General features: G+C 38.1%; 2 protein-coding genes across 3 annotated transcripts in view; one reads left to right on the top strand and one right to left on the bottom strand.

The window, feature by feature from the left end:
- The window catches only part of LOC112053667 (alpha-1,6-mannosyl-glycoprotein 2-beta-N-acetylglucosaminyltransferase), a 44,663-nt gene extending 18,190 nt beyond the window's left edge, over window positions 1–26,473 (bottom strand). Inside the window, exons 1-7 of one of the 2 annotated variants that reach the window (XM_052890440.1) lie at window positions 26,350–26,473; window positions 18,444–18,542; window positions 17,211–17,350; window positions 2,989–3,132; window positions 2,195–2,292; window positions 1,417–1,562; window positions 346–506 (exon numbers count right to left, since the gene is read on the bottom strand). In XM_052890440.1, coding sequence (XP_052746400.1) covers window positions 346–506; window positions 1,417–1,562; window positions 2,195–2,292; window positions 2,989–3,132; window positions 17,211–17,350; window positions 18,444–18,542; window positions 26,350–26,389 — 828 coding nt within the window. In that variant the 5' untranslated portion in view covers window positions 26,390–26,473. The remainder of the gene's footprint in view (window positions 1–345; window positions 507–1,416; window positions 1,563–2,194; window positions 2,293–2,988; window positions 3,133–17,210; window positions 17,351–18,443; window positions 18,543–26,349) is intronic. The other variant, XM_052890439.1, reaches the window with a different exon arrangement.
- LOC112053707 (uncharacterized) lies at window positions 8,498–13,440 on the top strand. The gene is made up of 4 exons (XM_024093216.2): window positions 8,498–9,114; window positions 10,368–10,519; window positions 11,517–11,700; window positions 12,381–13,440. Exons 1-4 carry the CDS (start codon window positions 9,055–9,057, stop codon window positions 12,651–12,653), a joined length of 669 nt encoding a protein of 222 aa, XP_023948984.2. The 5' UTR covers window positions 8,498–9,054; the 3' UTR covers window positions 12,654–13,440.
- Window positions 26,474–27,250: the final 777 nt, after the last annotated feature.

The following is a 27,250-nucleotide window of genomic DNA, read 5'->3' on the forward strand; positions in this document are numbered from 1 at the left end:
AAAGGCTGTAGTATAGTGACATATGTCATCAGCAGTATGAACAGTGCTTAATGATATATGTCATTAAAAGTATAAGTCATTAGGTCATTGTTTGTATGAACTGCGCTTAAGTGCTGTTCTTATTAATCCTACTAATATTATAAACACGAAAGTTTGTATGGATGTTTGTTACTCTTTAACGCCGCAACTACTGAACCGATTTGGAATGGAAATAGATTCTACTCTGTATTAACACATAGGCTACTCTTATTCCCGGAAAATTACATGGTTTCCGAGGGATTTGTGAAAAACTAAATGTCACGTTAGCCGCTAATAATGACATATGTCACTACCGGTCACACGTACCTTGTCACTATTGCTGTGGTATTGATAGGTCTTCAGATATGTCCCGAGGCAGAGTATCTCGCACTGGGGACATGTTCTGTCAGCTGTCACTCTAAGAAGGTTCAACATATGGATAAAATCCTCCGCTACGTAGTGATCTTCTTCCAGGAAGACCACGTTGCCTGTAATGGAAGGAATTTTTTTATTCCCATTTCGTAATTAACTCGAGATTTTTTTTTTAAATTTTCAAATACATACAGCCTGGCAAAAAAGTGTAGAAATGGAATTAACATTTTTTCCCTCTTACAACACTGTTTAACTTGTCAGTTGTCTATGCTGTCAAAAGTCTTGGGATTATTTACGAAATTAAATGATTGTAGGAAATTTACTAAATTTAATTTATTAATTTTATTTAATTTAATTTTGTACATTTCAGAGCTGCCTTTCGAGGAAGCTTTAAATTCGCGGCAACAAAGTGCTGGGATGATTTGCCTCCTCCTCTTCGTAATTTAGAAATATCCAAGATCACTTTTAAAACCAAAATTAGAAAACATTATCTTTTAATTCAAAACATGTAAGTAATGGGTCCTTTGTATATATATATATATATATATATATATATATATATATATATATATATAATGATAATTATATCACATGAATGTGATAGTAAAAGGCTCAGAATACAGAAAAACACCAGAAGCCACGTTTAGATGTCATTATATAGCGCGCAGTGTGTCCAAAAATTGTAGCAACATCCCGCACTCTTCGTACTTCCCACCCGCGTAATGTTGCTAGTACATGACGATTTTTCCCTATTTTGTGGTAAAAGTTTATAATGTTAGAAGGAAAACAATAAGTCTTATAGTTCATCACATTAAATGTTAACTTATATGGTAAATTGACAGCCTCCGTAGCGCAGTGGTATGCGCGGTGGATTTAATGAGGGAGGTGTAGAAACCGAAAGGGGTGTGGATTTTCATCCTCCTACTAACAAGTTAGCCCGCTTCCATCTTAGACTGCATCATCACTTACCATCAGGTGAGATTGTAGTCAAGGGCTAACTTGTAAAAAAAATATATATATAGTTACCCGTATGTCCAGTTGTACACTGCAGCTGGTTGAAGATCCTGTTGGCCTTCCACCACCAGTGGTGCTTCGTCTGGGTGTACTTCGCCTCCCGGTAGTGGCCGTGCAGGTCCGGGTGCAGAGCGTTGTTGCATTTCAGCTTTAGCGCTCTGGAATTATTAATAAGAATTCTTTCTTTAATTTTTTAGAACGAAGTTCCTTATCGTGCGTTGCGAAACAGGGCTAGTCGGAAAATATTAAGACCAGGAAGTTGTAACGACACTTTTTACCTTTTTTTTTAGTGATAAAGATATCTATAGCGATAGCGATGATGGCTATAGCGAACTTCGTTCCACCCGGGTCAAAACTTGACACCTTTCAAGTTTCTTTTTTCAAGTCGGAAAAAACGCAAGTTCCCAAGTCAACTTGGGAATTCGATGCCGAAATCCAGGATAACTTTACGGTATTGAAATAACATATTATAAATATATAATATGTTATTTCAATAAAAAGGTATAAAGTACATTTATGAAATCCCGGGATTTTCAGAACTTCACATCAAACAAACTGTACATACAGTTTTCAACGAATCGCAGGCTGCCCACTCGGTTCTGAATCGAACACACGTCATAGATAGAAGAACTATAACTGTCATAGATAGAATAACTATAACTGTCATAGATAGAATTACTATAACTGTCATAGATAGAATAACTATAACAGTCACAGACAAAAGAATAACAGATTAGATTAGACAAAAGAATAGATAGAACTATAATCAAATGTTACAATAAATACTCACTGTTCTAGCTTGGCGTCCCGCGGACAGTCGTTGGGGTCCATCCCAGGAAACTCGGTGGGATGCGTTTGGACCGAATATGGGAAGAATATTTGCATCACCTGAAAAAATTTATGACGTTATCGTTAAAAAATAAAGAGAGAGAGAGATCGATTTGTATGCTATCTCATTTGTAACTATGGAATGAAAAAAAAGCTAGCCTCTAAGCCAAAACATAGCAATGTTGTCTGCATGAAAAACGAGGTTAATGCTTCCCCAGACGAGTTTTCACTAATATCTTAAATACTATTGATTATGAGGGTAGAATGCGTGAATAAAGCTCAGTCGACAGTAGACCACCGACCAAAATGGACGTCCTTACATTAGTAAAACCTATGCTCTCCACAAGATTGATTTCTTCGTCATTATACTCATGCTAGAAGATTAATAGATTGCGATCGCAACGAAAAAAAGGGCGATATTAATACTATTTCTTTCGTACTCGTATCTATCTCTTGGCGTGCATCGTCTAAAATACTATTGATAATGAGGGTAGATTGACTGGATAAAGCTCAGTCGACAGCAGACCATCGACTGAAACGGACGTCCTTACCTTAGTAAAATCTATGCTCCCCACAAGACTGTTGTTGTAGTCAAGCTAGAAGATCAATAGATCCCGATTGCGACGAAAGAGAGGGCGATATTTATGCTATCTATTATAGTATAGTGATCGTCTAAAAAACTATTGATAATGAGGGTAGATTGAATGGATAAAGCTCAGTCGATAGTACAAAACCGACCGATACGGACGTCCCTACCTTAGTAAAATCTATGCTCCTCACAAGACTGTTGATTTCTTCATCATAATAGTCATGCGAGAAGATCAATAAAGTCTTGTCTATGTCCCTCGCTTGCGCTAGCGACACTATGAGGTGTCTGAGGTAGGTGAGACGAGTGTGGACCTGTAATAAAGAAACATCATATCAATAAAAAAATAAAAACTATGGGCACAGATTAAACAGACAGAGCGTACGGAACACGACAGTGTCGTAGCCGCTTCAAAAACAAAATTCAAAAACGAATACATTCTTGAGTCAGTACGACACGAAGCGTCGCATCAGTAATTTTCAATATTATTCAAAAAATGTGGCGTCTTATGTTTTAAATATTTAAAAAACCTGTTCATAAAAACTAAAGAAATAAGATATTAATTTACGTAATTGTTTAAGTGTATGTATTAAGTTTTAAATTGAAATACAAATTATGAAAAACGTTTGTATATAAAAAAACAAACGTTTGTTTTTTTTTTTAATTTCACCACGCTGCTTGTAAACATTCATTCTGGATTTATTCTTTATTCTGTGGCTATGAATATCTTCAAGTGAAGAGTGAATGGGCTTCTTCTAAGCAAGCGTGTTTGATTTGGCTGCATCGTTGTTTATCATCAGACTTTTTTTTTATTCTTTACAAGTAATCTCTTGACTACAATTTCACCTGATGGTAAGTGACGATGCAATGTAAGATAGAAGCTAGCTAACTACTTTAAAAAAGTGTAAAACACCCTTTACAAAGGTTTACTTTACTTAACAGCCACAAGTCCTACAAATTGCGTAATACATTATCTCGTTCCGACGCTCAGAAATTTTAAGAAACTCAGTTAGCTACCAGAATCAAGAATTTTCGTAAATAAAAAAGTTGATCGTTTCATCGAGATGAAGCTACTCACGAAAATTAGTATTAGTAATCAGGTGTATAAAATACGGAACCCTGACTATGAGTTTGTCGTGGGCTCTTCTCGGAGCAAGGCGCATTTGGAACCCCCGTAACTTTAATTTTTAGTTTACAACTTTACTTATAACCATCTATACAAACATTATAAAGTTTGGTATTGTAGGGGGTAATCTCTGGATCTACTAAACTAATTTTTAAATTCTAACACTAAAAAGCCACGTTATTTGTGAATGTCACAGGATTTACGGGAACGGGAACCACGCGGGTGAAATCGCGAGACGTCGGCTAATTAGTCACAAAAATATGGTAAATAATTAAAAAAAAAGTCACTCAAAAAAGACCAATTCCTCTGAACATAGACATTAATGACAATCAACAATTTGTCATAACATCATGTCATTTTGACAAATTCAATTTTGAACATAATTTTATGATAATTATCCTGTTTACAAGCGCTGTATACAATAAATATTTTAGATTATATATTATTTTTCATAATGTCGGAAGTGGAAATATTAATGGTAATCGATTATGTTAATAATTAAATTAAAACTAAAAATTACCAGTATATTAAATAAATTTATTATCTATACTTATAATAAATCTGTAGAGAGGTCAATTCTGTTCATGAAATATATTTCCAAAATAACTATCAGGGCGTGATTGGTGATCGATACTGATGCCAAAGATGCAATCAGTAAAATTTTTGTCTGTCTGTCTGTATGTTCGTTATAGAAACAAAAACTACTCGACGGATTTTAACGAAACTTGGTACAATTATTCTTCATACTCCTGGGCAGGTTATAGTATACTTTTCATCACGCTACGATCAATAGGAGCAGAGCAGTGAAGGGAAATGTTGGGAAAACGGGAGAAGTTACTCCATTTTTTAAGCTTCCGTCGCCGTCGCGTGGTAGGGTAGTGGTAGGGGTAGGGCAGGAGTAAGGTAGGGGTAGGGTATTGGTAAGGTAGGGGTAGGGTAGTAGTAGGGTTTCACGCAGGCGAAGTCGCGGGCGTCCGCTAGTAATAAATAAAATAACTATATGAAATACTAATAATTTATTTAACACACTATATATATGTATATATATATAAATATAATTATTTATTATGTTCTTATTATTAATTATCAATTAATAACACTTCTTCTTGTTGTTTCCGCCCGCGTCACCACATGGCTCCACGGAAGACCAGCGCTGCGCTGGTGCATCCATCACTAGCGTAGCACATGCTGAGTGGTGACCACTTTGGTACCACACACATCATTTTTTTTGGATTTAATTTAATCATTAGTTTAATATCTTTAAATTATTAGTTTACTATATTTTTAAAATTTCTGTCTTTTGTTTTAGGTATTTGTTGTCTTTTGTGTATTATGTGTGTGTGTGTCCAAATAAAATAATTTTCTTTCTTTCTTTCTTTCTTTCTTTTCAAATACACGCCATCTAATTGTTCACCCATAGGCAAGGTATTTAATAGCCATGATAGCCCAGTGTATATGACCTCTGCCTCCGATTCCAGAGGGTGTGGGTTCGAATCCGGTCCGGGGCATGCAACTCCAACTTTTCAGATTGCATTTTAAGAAATTAAATATCACGTGTCTCAAACGGTGAAGGAAAACATCGTGAGGAAACCTGCATACCAGAGACTTTTCTTAATTCTCTGCGTGTGTGAAGTCTGCCAATCCGCATTGGGCTGTTAGACTATTGGCCTAACCCCTCACATTCTGAAAGGAGACTCGAGCTCAGTAGTGAGCCGAATATGGGTTGATAATAATGATTACCCATTTGAATGGAAAGGCTTAACCTTTAGCTCTTGAATCACCTGACGCATGGATCAGTTTGTCAGCATTTGCCTTTTATAGTCATACTAGCTGATGTCGCGCGGTTTCACCCGCGTAGTTCCCGTTCCCGTCGGAACTCGGGGATAAAATATAGCCTATAGCCTACCTCGATAAATGGGCTATCTAACACTGAAAGAATTTTTCAAATTGGACCAATAGTTCCTGAGATTAGCGCGTTCAATCAAACAAACAAACAAACTCTCCAGCTTTATAATATAAGTATAGATTAAAACTCTTCCCAGGCAAAAAAGTCCGAAGTGAAACCTGTGCGACGCTATAAAAAAAAAGTTAAAATACCGCGGCGCACGCCATCTATCATTGAGCCGGAGAAACTGCCCGTGTTCATAACACCAGACAAAACCACGTGCGCTGAGTGCCCTTGCTTTCCCAAAGAAGATCCTTACGATAGAAACAAGTACGTGTAAAACAGTAGATTGTTACATACAAGTTTATCTGGCCGCTCAGAAATTGCGTTTCTGACGATGACTAGGTTTGAATATATTGATTTTTATGATACATTCGGGTAAATAGGGTCAATGTTAACTAATTTATACATAAGAAGCAAAGATTGTCTGGATATTTGCAAAATAAATAAGACTATGAAATTTCTATTAATAAACAACGAACGACGCTTTTCCAAAATTACGTTAGCTCTTTTTGTACTATAGCAATACATAAATAAAATTGAAAAGTCTGTCTGTAATTTAAAAATAATTTGTCTTTTCTCAAGTGCTCATACTTATTTACACAATACTAAAACGCATTAGTACTTACATAACTATACAAAAATCATCTCATAAATTATTTTAGTCAGTACCATGACCATAGAGTATGTAACAGGAAACTGAACTCTTGTCTAAAATCACCCAAAAAAAAATAAAGAATGTAATCTATACTAATATTATAAAGCTGAAGAGTTTGTTTGTTTGATTGATCGCGCTAATCTCAGGAACTACTGATCCGATCTGAAAAATTCTTTCAGTGTTAGATAGCCTATTTATCGAGGAAGGCTATATTATCCCCGTATTTCTACTGAAACGGAAACCACGCGGGTAAAACCACGCGTCGTCAACTAGTAATTACATAAATACAAAATGATCTCCTAAATTGTTTTAGTCAGTCCCATGACCATAGAGTATGTTACAGGAAACTGATCCCTTGTCAAAAATCCCCCATAACCCTGTACGAGTTGGCAGCAGCGGTTGTGGACGGTCTCAACTACCCAGACGCCTTCAGTTGGACAGAGGAGGACGTTGCACAGTGGATGGAGGAACTAGTGGGCTTGCCACAGTATAAGGTACATTTTGGCTTTTGAGAGCTGTAGTGTTTGGCTATATATACACCGGTAGTCGCAGAGAGCGGGCAGTCTATGGCTGGCATCGAGAGGAGGCGGACGTGTGCAGCTGGCCATTATAGTGTAGTAATGAGACGGTGACTTACTGCTATTACGGTAAGGACAAGGGACCTTACAAGAGCCATACTTATAGACTACAAACCATTGAACAAAAATTACATGTGAAATGAACCAACATGAATAACGCTTAGCTGTTACTATAACAGAAAATAACTCTGAGCACTACGCCGTCATTTCTGAGCGGAACCAGCTCATGATTAAGGGCCCCGTGTGAGTTCGAAACTAGTCGGGCATACTCAGACCTAATATCACGCAAGTTTTAGCCGTGTTTCGTAATCAATTAATTTGAATCAAATACTTGTTTGTAATTGGTCAAATACAAACAGCAATATGGCCATGAATAAATAATTGGTCCGAGGCTCAAAGACTATAAGATACACAACAAAAAAAATTATAAAAAAAAATACGTGTACCACTCGGAACTGCCGCGGTAAGCTATTGCATACCATTTTTTATCAACTTATGCAATTATAATTATTTATTTAGAAAAAAAAAGTCTTTACGTTGAGCTGAAATCGAACTCTGGTTTAATCGTCATCAACCCATATTCGGCTCACTGCTGAGCTCGAGTCTCCTCTCAGAATGAGAGGGGTTAGGCCAATAGTCCACCACGCTGGCCCAATGCGGATTGGCAGACTTCACACACGCAGAGAATTAAGATAATTCTCTGGTATGCAGGTTTCCTCACGATGTTTTCCTTCACCGATTGAGACACGTGATATTTAATTTCTTAAAATGCACACAACTGAAAAGTTTTAGGTGCATGCCCCGGACCGGATTCGAACCCACACCCTCCGGAATCGGAGGCAGAGGTCATTTCCACTGGGCTATCACGGCTGGTTTAATAAGTATTAAATAAATAAATAAAATCTTTATTAACCAAAAAAAAATACAAAAACCAAGTATTTGATCGTCTGTGGTCTCCACACTAGATTGATCTGTATCGTGGAGACCAGGTAGGATTTTCTAATGTTTTCCGTTGGACTAGGACTACATTACAGAAAGAAATACATCACAAAAAAGAGAAGTAAAGTAAAACAGTAAGCAGAAAACGTTAGATAGGTGATTATATAATGATTTATTTATTTTGCTATCATCCGCGAAAATTCGGCGAACCCATGCGACAACGTCACCCAGGTCCGACAAAATACTCTCTACGTACGTTTCACCCCGAAACCGGAGCATCCTCAGGAGATGTTGACTCTACAACGTGCAATTGCAAAGCATGTGGTAGAGTCAACATCTCTCTCAGGACCTGGGTGACGTTGTCGCATGGGCTCGTCGGCTTTTCGCGGATGATAGCAAAATAAATAAATCATTATATAATCATGATGAACTTCCGCAAAGTAACGCCTGCTTCTATCCAATAGTTAGATAGGTGTACATAATTATTTTAGTTTAATTATTATAGTTTTGCCACTTAGTTTCACACCATTTGTCCAGTTGAGTCGATATGATAACGTCGAAATGTGTTAACTTGATGCACGGCTTGGCTGTTAGGTTTATTTTCGTTACGGAATTTCTTGATTCGGTCGCCGCGCTCAAAGCACGCGATAAAATCTATGCAATAGCTTAAATGAAAAAAAAAATTTCTTTAACTAGCGGACGCCCGCAACTTCGTCCGCGTGGAATTCAGTTATTCACAAATCCCGCGGGAACCATGGATTTTTCCGGGATGAAAAGTAGCCTATGTGTTAATCCAGAGTAAAATCTGTTTCCATTCCAAATTTCAGCCAAATCGCTTCAGTAGCCGCAGCGTAAAAGAGGAACAAACATACTTACACACTTACACACAAACTTTCGCCTTTATAATATTAGTGTGACTAGTGTGATAAAAATAAATGTTTATTCCAGGATTGTATTCTTGAAAATCACATCAATGGAAAGCGTCTATTGATGCTGGAAGATCCTTCTAAAATATCACAACTGAACATTAAGGATTTTGACCATATTAAGGTACTAATGAGTAGACCAGAGTAGTAATGAGAGAGACAAGTGGTTTCACTAAAGTAATTCAATAAAGCCGAGGTAGTAAGAAATGCTCCATGAGTTAGATGGAGAGTAGTGGTAAATCGCTCAAGCGGTCAAGCTCACTCATGTCGTGACGTTCGATCCGTCCATACGTCATGTTGGATAATCCTTCGTCGATTATTTTGGGATAGGCGGGGAGAATTACTTGTGTGGAGAAGAGTGTTAACTAGTTTTAAAAGACATATTTAACCCTACATCCATCGGTCACAAGTCCGGGTCTTTGCTCAAGGTTATTCTCTGCCATTTGAGGGTTTATTGATAACTTTCTTAGTGGGAATTGTTAGATCTGACAGACTATCATTCAATAATAGTGTTTTGCCCTTTTAATCCGCTTCTGATGTCAACACGTTTTCCAACACGTGCATCATCATCATCATCTCCTTACCCTTATCCCACTTAAGTGGGGTCGGATAAATATGTCAATCTTTTCCATTCGTCTCTTTTACTCGTCAACTCGTCATCCACTCCTTTTACACACATGTCCTCTTTCACACAGTCCATCTCTTCTTTGGCCTTCCTCTCCTCTTATGACCTTCCACTTGCACATTCAACATTTTTCTAGTAATATGACTTTCCTCTCTACGCATTACATGTCCATACCAAGCTAACCTTCTACTCCTCAATTTTTCTGTCACTGGCGCCACCATCTCTTATATACTCAAGATATTTTCAACACGCGCATTTGCGTCATCAACCCATATCCGGCTCACTGCTGAGCTCGAGTCTCCTCTCAGAATGAGAGGGGTTAGGCCAATAGTCCACCACGCTGGCCCAATGCGGATTGGCAGACTTCACACACGCAGAGAATTAAGATAATTCTCTGGTATGCAGGTTTCCTCACGATGTTTTCCTTCACCGTTTGAGACACGTGATATTTAATTTCTTAAAATGCACACAACTGAAAAGTTGGAGGTGCATGCCCCGGACCGGATTCGAACCCACACCCTCCGGAATCGGAGGCAGAGGTCATATCCACTGGGCTGTCACGGCGCATTTAATAACATTAATTCCTTTATCCAAAGGTTGTCTGGTAGATATTGCTATAAGCAATAAGACCGCCTTTGCACATACTTGTTTTCTATGTTTTCCTTTGTTTTCTTTGTTATTGTTTTTGTTTTGTGCAATAAAGTATAAATAAATAAATAAAGAAGTTATATTACAGAATATATATTTTACAGAGAATAACATCGCAAGTGCGTCGCACATTCAACGTTGAGTTTGAGCGATTCGCTCGCAGCGTGAGCCTTCCGCCGCGCAAGCCACTAACGCATTGCACGTGGTTCAAGTCTAGGACCGGCCCTACATACGGGATCAGGGAGAATTGGACCAGGTATGACAATAACAAGGGCATCACACATTCGCTTTATTAGAGAATAGATTGACTATATCAGACGAGACGGGCAGCAGCGACAGTTTTTTTTTTTTTTATTCTTTACAAGTAAGCCCTTGACTACAATCTCAACTGATGGTAAGTGATGATGCAATCTAAGATGGAAGCGCGCTAACTTGTTAGGAGGAGGATGAAAATCCACACTCCTTTCGGTTTCTACACGACATCGTACCGGAACGCTAAATCGCTTGGCGGTACGTCTTTGCCGGTAGGGTGGTAACTAGCCACGGCCGAAGCCTCCCACCAGCCAGACCTGGACAAATTAAGAAAATCTCAATCTGCCCAGTCGGGGATCGAACCCAGGACCTCCGTCTGTAATTCCACCGCGCTTACCACTGCGCCACGGCACGTGGTTCAAGTGCAGGACTAGCTTAGGTTAGGGGGTAGGGTAAGGGTAGGGTAGGTAAGGGGTGCGAGTAGAATAAGATAGGGTAGGGAACGAGTCAAAACGAAGCTTGACCTGGTCCGCTAGTTTAAAATAAACAAGTCATGAAATTACATGCGTTTTCTGCCTTCGTTTCTACGTCTGTTGGTAAACTGTGCACATTCAGTATGGCTTTATTATAGAATAGATTGACTATATGCGACGTCGTGAGCGACAGTGATTGTACCATAATTTTGTGGTAGAGGAAACACATCAAGCAGGTCCCAGGACTTGTGACCTTGGGGGTAGGTTTAAGAAGTCCCTTTTAAATGCATCAACACTGCTTAACATGTTCTCCATGCCCACACTAAACAATTATTACAACATTATTGCACAAAATCATTAACGCGACTGGCAGCGTGACGGTGTCTACGCTGCCGCACAAACAACTGAGCTCAAGTCATCAAATACCCTCTTATTTATACCAACACATACCCCACTCCACAATAACATAATTATTGAATACCACCTGTAATAGAGGAATTTGTAACATTTAGATTCATTCACTTCTAGATGCGACATTCTCCGATGGATGAAGATAATATCACCGGAGCCTGTCAAAATGGACCACTGGGACAGAGTGTGGTACCAACAACCTGACTTTCCGAAAGTCAAATTCGCCCGCCTCCCTCAACCTTATACGGAACCAATACCACGGTACACCCCAGTGGAACAACCTGAGTGTTTAGAAATTAGGGTAAGAACGTTTTCTTATTACAAATCAACTAGCCTCGCCTTACCGTTTCACTCGAGTAGTTCCCTTTCCCGTGGGAATACGGGGATAAAGCAGGTTCAGTAGATCCAGAGACCCATAGACCCCTACAACCTCACAAACTACCTCTTTATAATATTAGTAAGTCCTTCTGATTTTATTTTCGCGACAAAAAGTATCCTATAACCTACGTATTCTATATATTCTACGTATTATGGTTCCAATTCGTGCTGTTTACTTTGAATTCATTCAGTAGTTTTAGCGTGATGTCCTCCGATCAACATACACGGAAAGACACAAATAACGGACGGAAAGATACAAAAAACAATATTTTTGACTTCTATATCGATTATAATCATATAATGCACTCCGATGAAAATTTTCATAGTAAGTTATCTTTAATGTAAAGAATTAGACTCGACTCGCACTTGACCGTTTTCTTCACTTTATTCTAAAAACTAGCTGACGCCGCGCGGTTTCACCCGCGTGATTCCTGTTCCCGTAGGAATACGGGGATAATATATACAATTCCTCGATAAATAGGCTATCTAACACTGAAAGAATTTTTCAAATCGGACCAGTAGTTCCTGAGATTAGCGCGTTCAAACAAACAAACTTTTCAGCTTTATAATATTATTCTAAAAATTAAAAAAAATATCATCCAGGTAAAAAGAAAATTCAGATTACTAAAGAACATACCCAACAAGGAACAATATATTTGGATGAACAAACCACCCAAATTAGACATGAGAGACATTGAAGAAGAGAAAGAGAAAAAGAAGAAGATAGAGAAGCGACCGCTAACAGTTCCAAGAGACACGAGACTCACTCCAAAGAGAGTTAGCTTAACTGGTCTCACTGGAAAAGAGTTTCTATTGGCAAGGAGGAAGATGGCTACGCCAAAGTTTTTTCCAACGATAAAGATTCATAAACATTAAAACTTTTGATTATGAACCTGAGTTACCTTAATTAAGTATGTTTTTTTTTAATTATTTACATAAATGATGACGCAATCGAAGATGGAAGCGGGCTAACTTGTTAGGAAGAAGATGAAATATCCACACCCCTTTCGGTGTCTAAACGGCATCGTACCGGAACGCTAAGTCTAATTTGCCCGTACGGTGGCGCCAAGCCAGTGACGTAATAATTAAGAGTGTGCAATATGTAATTTGGTGGTTACAAATGGTTCTGGATCTCAGATTCTGGGAAAAGTTAGGAGCCTGATATTTGGGTAAATGATATTTCAAAGTGTTAGCTTTGTTATGACTATACAAAATACACAATTTGTAAAACTTTTCTCGATAGTTTATTTTTTTGAAAAATACATGTTTTGCTCACATTTTGCTTTCAATCTCAGGAAAAGCAAACTTATTTTGTTTTGTATAGAAAATTAGGTATATATCTTGAACATGATCTTTTTGTTTTTCGTTATGTTGTTTAATTTACTTGCAATTAGGTAAAAATGGTTTTGGCGTTCACGTCATAAAATTTGCGTTGCCCGTGCTTTTCACTCACGTGAAAGTCATAATTCGGCGTCTCGCTTGCGCTTCGAATTTTATCCATATCGTACCGACGCGCTGCGCGCTCTTAAAGCCGTTTCTAAATGAACCACGTGATGCAATTGTCTGAAATTACTAATCGCCCTCATTTATTTTCTACTCTTGTGTTGCACTACATATACAGTCGTGCTAAGTAAAAAGCGGTATCTACAAAAAAAAACAATTAATTTGTTTTTTGTGCCATCTGAGGCACAGTAAAGATATTACAAGCAGTATAATAACTCGGCCGTATTTTTGAAATAAATACCTACAGCCGCGCGGTACATTGCATAGGGCTGCCCGCCTGCAGCATTTTAATTACATTTGCTAACTTTGTGTTTCTACTTAGTTTTGTGATTGTAAATAAACTTTTATTATATAAACAAATAAAATACTTTGTAAATTGTAGTAAAATGGGAAGTGATAAATAAAAATGCGTGTTTTTTGATTGGTTGATGTAATTAAGGCTGATACTACGTCAATGATCTTGAAGGATTGGTCGTATTCTTAAACATATTTATTTCGGTGATGCCATCTAGGTATTACCTCCACACTACGTGAACAAATAAAAAAAAAGATAAATACCTTCATGAAATTGTAGTGATTTAAAATAGATAATGAAACAATGAACAAACGCACTAATTGTTCCTACGATACGATAGTTCCCCTAGATTTCTCTAGGATGCCATTATCAGATCCTGACATGAAAAAAATGGGACTAACCTGAAAGAATATTCATCCAAACAAAAAAGAAACGGTTTACAAATGACGGAAATATCGCTGTAAATACGATACGATTCTTTTTGGAAGTCGGTTAAAATTCTTGTCACCAATGCCAAGCTGAGCAAAAGTTTTATGAACTTGCACATTAAAGCGCATAAAATCCGCCATTTTGATTTTTTAAGAACTAAGTTACCCAGTGACACTCGGCCTATCTAGACGAGTCTAATGACATATCATTTATCAGTATGTGTGCTTGGCAAATTTGTTCGTAACACTCCCGAAGGTCGGCGCGGTCCGGGAGGGGGGTAACGATGCCCAGCGCGTACGACTTCACACCCGCGCAGTCCTTTCCTCCCGTCGCCCGCATACAACAACAAGTCATAACATTCAAACACATACTCCTGCTTTGGGCTTCGCCGCAGTCGGGTAACAAAACACAAATGATCCGAGCACAGTCACACAATACATTGTACAAGCAGTCGAGGTTTTAATACAAGCTTATCGTACCTACTGTATCGTGATTCATGAACCGCGTATAGCTACCTATTTCAATCGTGTCAATCACTTTCCTTTACTCTATTCACTTTATTTACTAATCCAGATACCTAACTTTATTCTGGAGATAAAAGGAAATACCTTATCCATTAAAAAATACAAGATTATGTACCTACCTACTAATAAGTAAATTTATTTTAAAGTTAACCTTTCAGAGTTTCCAGGTAACTTAAAAAAAGTTATCTCTGGATGGGATAATTTTGAATTCATGCATCCAAAAACGGCACAGTATTTCCTACTGGTCATAATTAAAAAAATCTAATACTATTAATACACTTTACTCTGTTAATACACCGTGCGTTCGTTCGTCACCGCGGCACAGTCGCGACTGTCTTCACCCTACGATCACCCCATGTTCAAGGTGCGTAGGTATAGCTCGCGTTTCGACCTCTAGTATGAAGTCCAACTACTGGTTGTAATATCTTTACTGTGTCTGAGGTCCTAGTGGCAGTTTGATACTGTTACCGTCACGTAACGTGAACGCGAATTTCTAAGGAATTGAAACAGCGCCATCTAGTAGCACTACTGCACAACTGTTTCAATTCCATATAAATTCGCGTTTACGTCAACGCGATAGTAACAATATGAAAATAATGAAAACTCCCACTAGGCACACTGACAGCTTGGAAAAATATGCATATAATGAACTAAACCAAATAGCTGTATTTTATTTTTAAAGTATATAAAACCCCTTGAGAAAGTTTTTTTATATCTTACTTGTATCTTAAAAACAACTTTTACGTAACTTCAATGGGGATGATGACTAGGTTCGAATATATTGATTTTTATGATACATTCGGGTAAATAATGTCAATGAATCCTAAATTATACTTAAAAAGCAAAGATTGTCTGGATATTTGCAAAATAAATAAGATTATAAAATTTCAAAATCTACTAAAAATATTTTTGCTCAAAAACATTGTCATAATACCACTCCACAGCGGGGCTAAACAAGCATTTTAGCCTCTAGGGGCTAAAGTAATTTTGTTTTTTAATTCTTGTCTGTTACGAGTACTAGCCAAGTACTAGCCTACTATAAAACGGAGGAGGTTTTATTCGAAAATAGAATCATTATAGGTAAGGCCCTGATAGTTTTGAAAAATAAATAAAAAACTTTAAATTGGAATGAAATGCAGCGTTCTTGTCTGTGGAATGCGTTTGTTTTTTATTTAATTTATATTGAGTTGCGAATAGAGCGAAATTTGAAGACATGGGACATCCTTTACGGTGTAATACCTTTGCCTTTTTCTCATGTGAACAAAATAAAATTAAAAAGCGAGAATTGAAAAAAAATTTGGCGTGAAAAATACACACTTGATTTTTTTCAGAAATTCATTGTAAATTTGTGACCGTAACTTACATATTTTTCAACAATAATTGTTATTGTTGTCTTCATCTAGTGAGAATGGTGATTCTAATTTGGAGATGGATGAAATTTTCAATCTGTTACCATCAAAGTCCAGACGCATTTACTTAAATACTTACCTACGAAAAATTTAATAATTGAAGAAAACAACAACGAATGGATTCACTTACGAAAGGAGTTTTTTAAACTATTATCTCCCACGTTTACCCTACGTACTCATTATTCATCTTTACAGTAGTCGGAAATTATGTTACCGGGTAAAAGCATCTCCCTTAATATCCAAAATTGTAGACTTTGTACATTTAATTTTCAATTAAAATAAATCATTGAATATTGTACTAAACTATTTTATTTTCTCGCAATCGTAGTGAAAAGCAGAGTGTAACACGTGGGGCTAAACCCATTATAAACTCGGTTTCTATTTAGGCGGCCCTCGCCTTACGTCTCGGGCCCTAAAAATACCTCGTATATAATGGGTCTTTTTAGCCCCTTGTATAACAATCTACTATATCGTAATTAGACGAAAATTCATACAGTTTTAGCTTCCATTACATTAAATGTGACATTTTTTAATATATGAACTATAAACATAAACGCAGAAATAACGAAGATATTAGTAATTTTGTTAAAAAGCCCATACAAATCTAACGATCATTAATTGCCTACGACGTCATTAGTTCGTACCATTTTGTATGGGGCGTTTTTCAGTGATCCGCGGCAGCGCCGCAAATCTGACCCTTTAAATCCCTGTAGCTCCGAAAGTAATGATCGCAGATACCCTGTTCCTTTTACAAAATTGCTTTACTATTAGCGTACTCTTAATTTATATCTCTCTCTCTCCGCGTTGTGTTCCTCATTACTGAGGGTCGTGACCCCTATCACACATTCATAACTTTTTCCGCACGATGTCACGCCATGCGGCTCGGCTTTTCGCGACTTGTAGAGCATCGTGTACTTTTGTATCGAGAGTGGTGCGGATTTGATCTGACCAACGCATCGGGCTACGTCCCCGAGGTCTCTTTCCTTCCACTTTGCCAGTGATAACAAGTTTCTCTAGGTTATCTCCTTCTCTCCTGGCAATGTGACCGAAGTACTCAAGGATCCTCTGAAGACAGGTGGTGGAAAGTCTTTTCGAGATGTAATGTTTTCTTAATTTATATACAATTTCAAAAACTGTGATTATCCCTATTATCTCGAAACTTGCCGTCCTGCTTTTGCGCTTAGCACGGCAATATATGTCATTTTACGGACAACGGCAAGCTAATCAGTCGTCTATTTCTTTATCTGTCTACGCACATGCCGTTTCTACTTACTTGTATGGCTATAATAATGGTGTCGTTCTGAACGGGTCCAAATATGTCTTCGTTGTATATAGTCTGTGCCTCGTTTAGACGCTGGATGACTCGCAGAATATCTGACACGTTCTTCGTGCCGTACTTTTCTGTTGAGTTTGCTGGAATGTGTAAACAATACATTTTTAATACTAGCGGACGCCCGCGACTTCGTCCGCGTGGAATTTAGTTTTTCACAAATCCCTCGGGAACCATGGTTTTTCCTGGATAAAAAGTAGCCTATGTGTTAATCCAGGCTATAATATATCTCAATACCAAATTTCAGCTAATTCGGTTCAGTAGTCGAGGCGTGAAAGAGTAACAAACATTCATATCATCAAAATCATCAGTTTTCGCAAATCTCGGAAAACCATGGATTTTTTCGGGATAAGTGTCAATCCAGAGTAAAATCTATTTCCATTCCATATTTCAGCCAAATCGCTTCAGTAGTAGCGGCGTTAAAGAGTAACAAACATCCAAACATCCATACAAACTTTCGCGTTTATAATATTAGTAGGAAGGAAGTAGGATAGTAGGACTATAGCTACCGATTCATTTCGTCATCATATCATATCAGCCGATGGAGAAGTGGAGAGATGGAGAGATATATTTTTACTGTGGCGTTGCTTAGACTATCTATAGATAAAATACATAGAATATTCGATTACTGATCGATGTTTGGCTGTTTCGTCAAAAGAATCGATTCTTTTTATAAATTGTTTTTATTAAAAATTTGATAAAATTAAGGTTTAAATACTTTCAAATGAAACGTTACTCCATCTTTTACTAAACTACAAGTTTTTGGCCGTTTTTTATCCCATTCAGCTACACAAACCGGCATTTTTAGGGAGCTCTTTACACGACGAAAACGATTAAAACAATGAAACATCGATTCTATAGCATCAGTTTATATAAACGCGTTAGATCATTGATTCTTGATCTTTGCCAGAGGGGGAAGTAACGGTTAGCTAGGCAAGTCCTGTTATTAATGGTCTAAGAAGTCTTCAAGCTGTTATCGACTTCATCTTATGACTGTTATGAAATTGTTTCGCATCACTAATACAACTGTCAGTTGAAACGTCATAGGGATCAGCATTCGGCGTGCGAATTATAGTTTTAGATTTTCTGTGTTGCCATACCCATAACTCATTTTTAACCATCCTACTTTGCCTCCTTTGATATACTATGCGACTCAATTATAATGATGAGACTCACCGGAAGAATTCCTCGGATGCACCATGAGGTACTTGTGCAGTTCTGGCGGCACCAGCGCCATCACCTGCTCCGACGTGTCGTTCGTGTTCATCAGCTCTTCTGGAAATACAAACATTCATCGTGTTAGCACAGATTAAAGAATAATACGCAGATTGAGCGGACGGAACACGGCAGTGATGCAGACATTCCAAATACAAATTTAAAAACGAATATCTATAGTCGAATAATGAATTCAGCGATCTCTTTTGAAGTTTCCTGTGATACCATTTTTTACAATAACTTTTGTTACAATACTTACAACACAAGAACGGCTGGACCGATTTGGATGACAATTGGTGGAGAGGTACCTTAGAACCAGGAGGACATACTTAGGTACTTAGGGTAGGGGTAGGCTTGAGTAGCTTGGCTTAAATTTTCAAATCGGAAGTAGTGGTACCCTTAGAGATCAGGGCAAATAGGTAAAAAATTTATCAATTACATAATTTACACAATTTTTCTTTCAACCGTCTGTCACTAAGCGCTATGATAGAAATTTCTGTTCAAAATTCCTCTTTGAGAGTGAATGATCTGAGTCACTATTTTTTACCTATACAGAACAGGACATCACTATGACAATAAATATGGTATCATTATTTTACAAAGTGACATTAGCATCTGTCAGAAAATTCGCACGATTATTGATTATACTATACGTACATTCACGCAGTTCGAAATATAAATTCAAAAACGAATTCACTCCCGAGTTGAGAATTTCTATTATTCCATATCCTTCATGATTGTTAAAAATATTTTTATTATAAGTAGGAAGAGCGAGGATCCTGAGATACCTACAGGTTTATCAAACTTAAATCAGGGTCCTCAGCACTTATTTAAACTTATTTTAACAATAATTTTCATTTCATTTCATTTCAATTTCATTTCATTCCATATGTATGCAAAAGATTTAGCGTTCCGGTACGATGCCGTGTAGAAACCGAAAGGGGTGATTTTCATCTCCCTCCTAACAAGATAGCCCGCTTCCATCTTAGACTGCATCATCACTTACCATCAGGTGAGATTGTAGTCAAGGACTAACTTGTAAAGAATAAAAAAAAAACCTAGGCCCAGGCCATATGAAAAATGGTCGGTCTTTTATACTTGGAGTATTTACAAGTATTCAATCTGTACCTATAGCGCCTACCCTAGTTACAAACCTTGAGCACGCCATAGGTGGATTGTATTAATCTATACTAAGTAATATCATAAAGCTGACGAGCTTGTTTGTTTACGCGCTAATCTCAGAAACTACTGGTCCGATTTGAAAAATTCTTTCAGTGTCAGATAGCCTATTTATCGAAGGCTGTAGTATTTTACCCCCGTAGTCTTACGGGAAAGGGTACTACTTGGCTGGTGGGAGGCTTCGGCCGTGGCTAGTTACCACCCTACCGGCAAAGACGTACCGCCAAGCGATTTAGCGTTCCGGTACGATGCCGTGTAGAAACCGAAAGGGGTGTGGATTTTCATCCTCCTCCTAACAATTTAGCCCGCTTCCATCTTAGATTGCATCATCACTTACCATCAGGTGAGATTGTAGTCAAGGGCTAACTTGTAAAGAATTAAAAAAAAAAAAACCACACGGGTCTATTAGTATTTAGTATGTATCTATAGCGCCTACCCTAGTTAGGAACCTTGAGCACGCCATAGGTCGATTGTATTAATCCATACAATAAAAGTAGATAAAACACGAATACATGATAGAACGTGAGATTACATAGAAACACATACATAGGTATTACACCTTCTGTGAAATACGTATTATGTTTATGCGGAAAACACGTCCGCTATTACCTTAAGCTTAGGGTGTCCACACACTAGGCGACCACGGCCACAACTCTTGTTCTGGTGGTCAGTTTTCGGCAAGCGATTTATTAAATTATTGAACCGATTTCTCCTCGACAAACAGATGGAATTCCAGCATCATGTGGCGGAGTTTTCTTTCTTATAGCAAATATTTATATATTATACTATGTGTAACTTATATGTGTAATCAATATTATATTTAATAATGTACAAATTTAGTAATTATTCATTCATATTACATTTTTATATAAATATTCTTTTTCTTTTTTATTTATTATGTAGATATAGTAAGTAAATATAATAATAATAGTATAGTAGGTGAATTTAAACTTGGGAATAAATTTGATTGTTGGTTTTAATACTGTAGGTACTTTAATGTTATATAATTTTTCTTTTCGTTCTTTTTTATATTTTTTAAATTAGTTATAAGTTTTAATTTGGTTTTGCTTTTAATATAGCTTTATGTTGTCTGTTTTCGTGGCGGCACTTAGAACTGGGTCCTAGCTGAAAATCAGCGCTGTATGTTCTTTGTTTATGGGGAGCATACAGCAATATGCTGAGCTGGGACCTTTTTCTAGGTTATGCCACATATCGCAGGGTATTATTCTTAAATAATTGTGATGTGTGTCATAATGTAGTAATAAATATATTTTCTTTCTTTCTTTCTTTCTATTTAACGTTCAGTATACCTATGCCCAAAAATGGGCGTTCCAAGAATAAATATGACAATATAAATATTAAAAAATAAAAATTGACGAAATGATAATGAATAATGACTGAGAATTTTATTTCTGAGCCAAACATTTTTCTTTGTTATTAATATTAATCAAATTAAGAATTGACATGTTTAATAATTATTGAAATGAAATGCTATTTTTTTTATTATAATTATGTTTTTTGTAATTACTTGGAAATAAAGTCTATTATTATTATTATTATAAGCCTAGCATACTATGAGTCTATGAACGATATATATCGTGAAGTAAAACAGACATAATATCGTATGTGCTACCTTCTGATCACTTTGAAGGCGGTGCCAAGCCAGTGGTGTATTAAATAAAGCCGTTTCTGAAAGAACCGTCTGAAAATCCTAAAACTTAATGATTTAAACGGCTTGAGTTAAAGCATCACTGTTTTGGCACCGCCTTCAAAGTGATCAGAAGGTAGCACATACGATGTTATTTTTGCGATTTTGATTGTGAAATCATTTGACGTACAAAGATGAAATTTGGCAGGGAGGTAGCTTACAGTTAGTACACGTCCGCTAAGAACGGATTTTGCAAGAGGACCGGATTAAGGAGGTCTACGGACAGACGAAGTCGCAGGCATACGCTAGTTCAAGTATATAGGCAAATTAACTTGGGCCTATTGATCGTTGCGGCTACGGATCGTGCTCGCCTAGTCTGTAGGATGCCTAAATTTTTTTTTACATTATCCTATCTATATGATTACGTCTATACTAATATATAAAGCTGAAGCTGAAGAGTTTGTTTGTTTGATTGAACGCGCTAATCTCAGGAACTACTGGTCCGATTTGAAAAATTATTTCAATGTTAGATAGCCCATTTATCGAGGAAGGTTATAAGCTATATATTATACCCGTACTCTTACGGGAACGAGAACCACGCGGGTGAAACCGCGCGGCGTCAGCTAGTATTATAATATTTACGTGGTCGCCTAGTGTGAAAGGTGCCTAATATTTTATTACATTATCATACATTATCCTATCTATATGATTACATATTATATGTATTTAAACTATCGTGAGTGTTATTCATATTAATTGATTATGAAACACGGCTAAAACTCACGTGATATTACGTCGGAGTATGCCCGACTAGTTTCGAACCCATACGGGGCCCTTAGTCATGACCTGGTTCTTGCATCGCGGCACGATCCAAACTCGTAATATCACGTGAGTTTTAGCCGTGTTTCATAAACAATTAATATATTATATGTAATTTATTGAAATGAACAATTATTGTATATATTTTATCTATACTTATATTACTAGCGTACATCCCACGGTTTAACTCATGTAGTTTCCGTTACCGTTAGAATACGGGAATCAAAAAAAACCCAAGTTACTCGCTGATAATGTAATCTAATGGTAAAACAATTTTTTATATCGCCTCCGCCCACACCCACTCCTAACATGACTAATTGGAGGAGAACGGAAATTTTATCTATGGCGTGAATTTCATATATGCAAAAATGCCCTGCCTACCCTACCCTAAATACAAACCACTACTGTAGAAGTAATTTTCCTTTTAGTACCTATTGTGCATACTCCAGCTAATACCCTTGTACACGCCTCTGGTACCATGGCGGACGATGGTAAACCGTCCCAAAGTTTAGGAAATCCATATTATTATAAATATTGAATACTAGACTGTGAATATTGCCGTTATAGCCCAGTGGATATAACGTCTGCCTCCGATTCCGGAGGGTGTGGGTTCGAATCCGGTCCGGGGAATGCACCTCCAACTTTTCAGTTATGTGTATTTTAAGAAATTAAATATCACGTGTCTCAAACGGTGAAGGAAAACATCGTGAGGAAACCTGCATTACAGAGAATTTCCTTAATTCTCTGCGTGTGTGAAGTCTGCCAATCCTCATTGGGCCAGCGTGGTGGACTATTGGCCTAACCCCTCTCATTCTGAGAGGAGACTCGAGCTCAGCAGAGAGCCGAATATGGGTTGATATTGATGATAATAATGACTAGAGTGTGCCTGCGACTTCGTCCACGTGGAAATAAATAAAAACTTTCAACCCCTATTTCACCACTTTAGGGGTAGAATTTTAAAAATTCTTGAATATATTTCGTGTTTTTTTTTCATGATTTACGAGCAAATTTTTAAAACTGTAACTCTAAAAATGAAGGACTTTCCAAATAATCTTTCAACATCTATTTCACCACCTTCTATTTTTATTTTAAGGTCAAAACTACCCTATGTTTTGCTCCAAGGTCCCATTTACACCTTGATCGGTTCAGCTCTTTATCCGTAAAAAGGTAACAGACAGACAGACAGACTTACTTTCGCATTTATAATATTAGTATAGATATAAATGCGAAAGGTCATTCATCACGAAATCTCAAAAACCGCTTGACGTGCAAAGATGAAATTTGGCAGGGAGGTAGTTGATAGATAGAGGTTCACTAAGAACGGACTCTGCGAGAGGGCCGGATTAAGGAGGTGTAAGGGCGGACGAAGTCGCGGGCGCTGGTTATTTTATACAATTATATACATAGATTTAGTGGTTTTAGTGATTCAAATAATAGTGCTGAATGGTGTATAAAAATTATAAAAAAAAAGATTAAATAAAATTTTATATACAGAATATAAAGTGCTTCTTTATTCGGTTAGCCTGTGTCCCAGGTTCGTCTGGTAATATTGACTATTTATTTCGTAGCCCAGTGGATATGACCTCTGCCTCCGATTCCGGAGGGTGGGGGTTCGAATACGGTCCGGAGCATACACCTCCAACTTTTCAGTGATGTGCATTTTAAGAAATTAAATATCACGTGTCTCACATGTGAGAAAACCTGCATACCAGAGAATTTTCTCAATTCTCTGCGTGTGTGAAGTCTGCCAATCCGCATTGGGCCAGCGTGGTGGACTATTGGCCTAACCCCTCTCATTCTGAGAGGAAACTCGAGCTCACCAGTGCGAACACCCTCCGAATCGAAGGCTGAAGTCTTCCAACCCCTATTATAAGGCTGAATCAATTTTCATAAAAAAAAAATACTTGTATATAAAATTATTCAAACAAAAGCAACTAAATGAAAATCGGTTCACCCTTTCAAGAGATACGAGTACGAGAAAACGTAGAAAGACAAACAGACAAACAAATAGACACACGTCAAACTTATAAACACCCCTCGTTTTGCGTCGTAGGTTAAAAAGCTTGGCCCAGAAGTGGGTCAATACATTGAATAATGATGGTACAATACAGACAAAAAAATGTATTAAAAAATCACAAAAAATATTAAAAAAAAATAGTAAAAATAAACCTGGTTTTCCAAAATTAGTTTTAGTTGGAGTTATATTAGCCGCTTTTGGTTTAGTATCTGAAAGTTAGTTCAAATTTGGGTTAGTATCAATCAATCGATCTTTATTAATCACACTAATATTATAAATGCGATAGTTTGTGTGTAAGTGTGAAAGTGTGTAGATTTGTGGCCTCCGTGGCGCAGTGGTATGCGCGGTAGATTTAACTGAGGTCCTGGGTTCGATCCCCGGCTGGGCCGATTGAGGTTTTATTAATTGGTCCAGGTCTAGCTGGTGGGAGGCTTCGGCCGTGGCTAGTTACCACCCTACCGACAAAGACGTACCGTACAGCCAAGCGATTTAGCGTTCCGGTACGATGTCGTGTAGAAACCGAAAGGAGTGTGGATTTTCATCCTCTTTTAACAATTTAGTCCGCTTCCATCTTAGATTACATCATCACTTACCATCAGGTGAGATTGTAGTCAAGGGCTAACTTGTAAAGAATAGAGAAAAAAAATAAATAAAAAGAAAATGTTTATTCCTCTTTTACGCTTCAGTAGCTGAAGCGATTTGGCTAAAATTTCGAATGGAAATAGATTTTACTCTGGATTAATACATAGGCTACTTTTCATCCCGGAAAAATCCATGGTTTCCGCGGGATTTGTGAAAACTGAATTCCACGCGGACGAAGTCGCGGGCGTCCGCTAGTTTTTATAGTGGAAAGACTTGATCGTTTGTTTGTTTGCATTGAATAGGCTACGAAACCATAGAACGGATTTGAAAAATTCTTTCACTGTAGATATGCTGATAGGCTATATATTATCCTGATAGGTAGGCTATATATTATCCTCGTATTTCTACGGGAACGGGAATTAAGAGTGAAACCACGTGGCGTGGGCCAGTTCAATACTAATATTATAAATGCAAACGAGTTCCTCGATTACGGGTGGTTCGTCGTCATCAACCCATATTCGGCTCACTGCTGAGCTCGAGTCTCCTCTCAGAATGAGAGGGGTTAGGCCAATAGTCCACCACGCTGGCCCAATGCGGATTGGCAGACTTCACACACGCAGAGGATTAAGATAATTCTCTGGTATGCAGGTTTCCTCACGATGTTTTCCTTCATCGTTTGAGACACGTGATATTTCATTTCTTAAAATGCACACAACTGAATAGTAGGTGCATGCCCCGGACCGGATTCGAACCCACACCCTCCGGAATCGGAGGCAGAGGTCATATCCACTTGGCTATCACGGCTTTTTACGGGTGGTTATAACATTAATTTATGTTATTGTGGAGGGTATGTATCAGTGTTGGTATAAATAAGAGGGTATTTGATGACTACAGCTCAGTTGTTTATTAGACAACGTGGACACCGTCACGCTGTCAGTGGCTTTAGTGATTTTTTACAATAGTGTTTAGTGTTGTAATTATTGATTATAAATTGTTTAGTGTGGGCATGGCGAACATGCCAGGCAGGGAAGGTAAGTGTTGGTGCATTCTGAAACGATCCTTTAAACCTACTCCCAAAGTCACAAGTCCTGGAACCTGCGCGATGTGTTTCCTCTACCACAAAAGAATGGTACAATCACTGTCGCTGCTACCCGTCACGCAATTCTGTTTTTTTTAAATCCCGCGGGATTTTTACAGGATATATAGTGTTATCGCCGCGTAGCAACGACTTGCGGTACGGACGGCTTCAGTGTGCTCGTGGCGTTCGAGCCGTCCACATCTCTTGTTGTGTAATTCTTTATGGGTTACTTGGGATAGGCGGGGAGAGTGACTTGAGTGGAAAAGGGGAGTGTTTGTTAACAGTCAAAGGCGCCTTTAACCCTACACACAACGTTCACAAGTGCGTGACTTCACTCAAGGTCATTCTCTGCCATTCTTGGGTTTTATTTTGGTTACAGTTTGATTAGTTAATTAAGTTGTCCTGACAAGTGTTGTGAATTATAACCATTGTACGACATTAGTTTTCTTATTTTTGTAGTCCACTTTTGAGTCTGCTAAAATATGTACATACAGTGTGTATGAGAGTGAGAGAGAGACTGTCTCGCTCGCACACACCAACTCACCGCTATCCTTGTCCATGGCTCCATTAGTCGCCGACAGCATGATCTGCACCCATAGACAGAACAGCCCCAATATAACCAACACACGGAGTATTTAATCATATTTTACTGTATGTGCGAGTGAGTGAGAGAGACTGTCTCGCTCACACACAACTCACCGCTATCCTTGTCCATGGCTCCATTAGTCGCCGACAGCATGATCTGCACCCATAGACAGAACAGCCCCAATATAACCAACACACGGAGTATTTAATCATATTTTACTGTATGTGCGAGTGAGTGAGAGAGACTGTCTCGCTCGCACACACCAACTCACCGCTATCCTTGTCCATGGCTCCATTAGTCGCCGACAGCATGATCTGCACCCATAGACAGAACAGCCCCAATATAACCAACACACGGAGTATTTAATCATATTTTACTGTATGTGCGAGTGAGTGAGAGAGACTGTCTCGCTCGCACACACCAACTCACCGCTATCCTTGTCCATGGCTCCATTAGTCGCCGACAGCATGATCTGCACCCATAGACAGAACAGCCCCAATATAACCAATACACGCAGTATTGATGCATATTTTACTGTATGTGCGAGTGAGTGAGAGAGACTGTCTCGCTCACACACAACTCACCGCTATCCTTGTCCATGGCTCCATTAGTCGCCGACAGCATGATCTGCACCCATAGACAGAACAGCCCCAATATAACCAATACACGGAGTATTGATGCATATTTTAACCGGGGCATTGCGTCTATGTAGGTCGAACCGGAAGCATTGTTTACCACCCCCCTCCGCTAGATGGCGTTAAGTGTTCGTCACCGTTGGCGGTAGGTGGCGTTGTTTCATTTTTCTTTATTGTAAACTCTGAAACAAAAAGAAATACAGTTACTTCTCACCGATCTTAAT

Source organism: Bicyclus anynana, chromosome 27 (genome assembly GCF_947172395.1).
Source record: "Bicyclus anynana chromosome 27, ilBicAnyn1.1, whole genome shotgun sequence".
Lineage (NCBI taxonomy): Eukaryota > Metazoa > Arthropoda > Insecta > Lepidoptera > Nymphalidae > Bicyclus > Bicyclus anynana.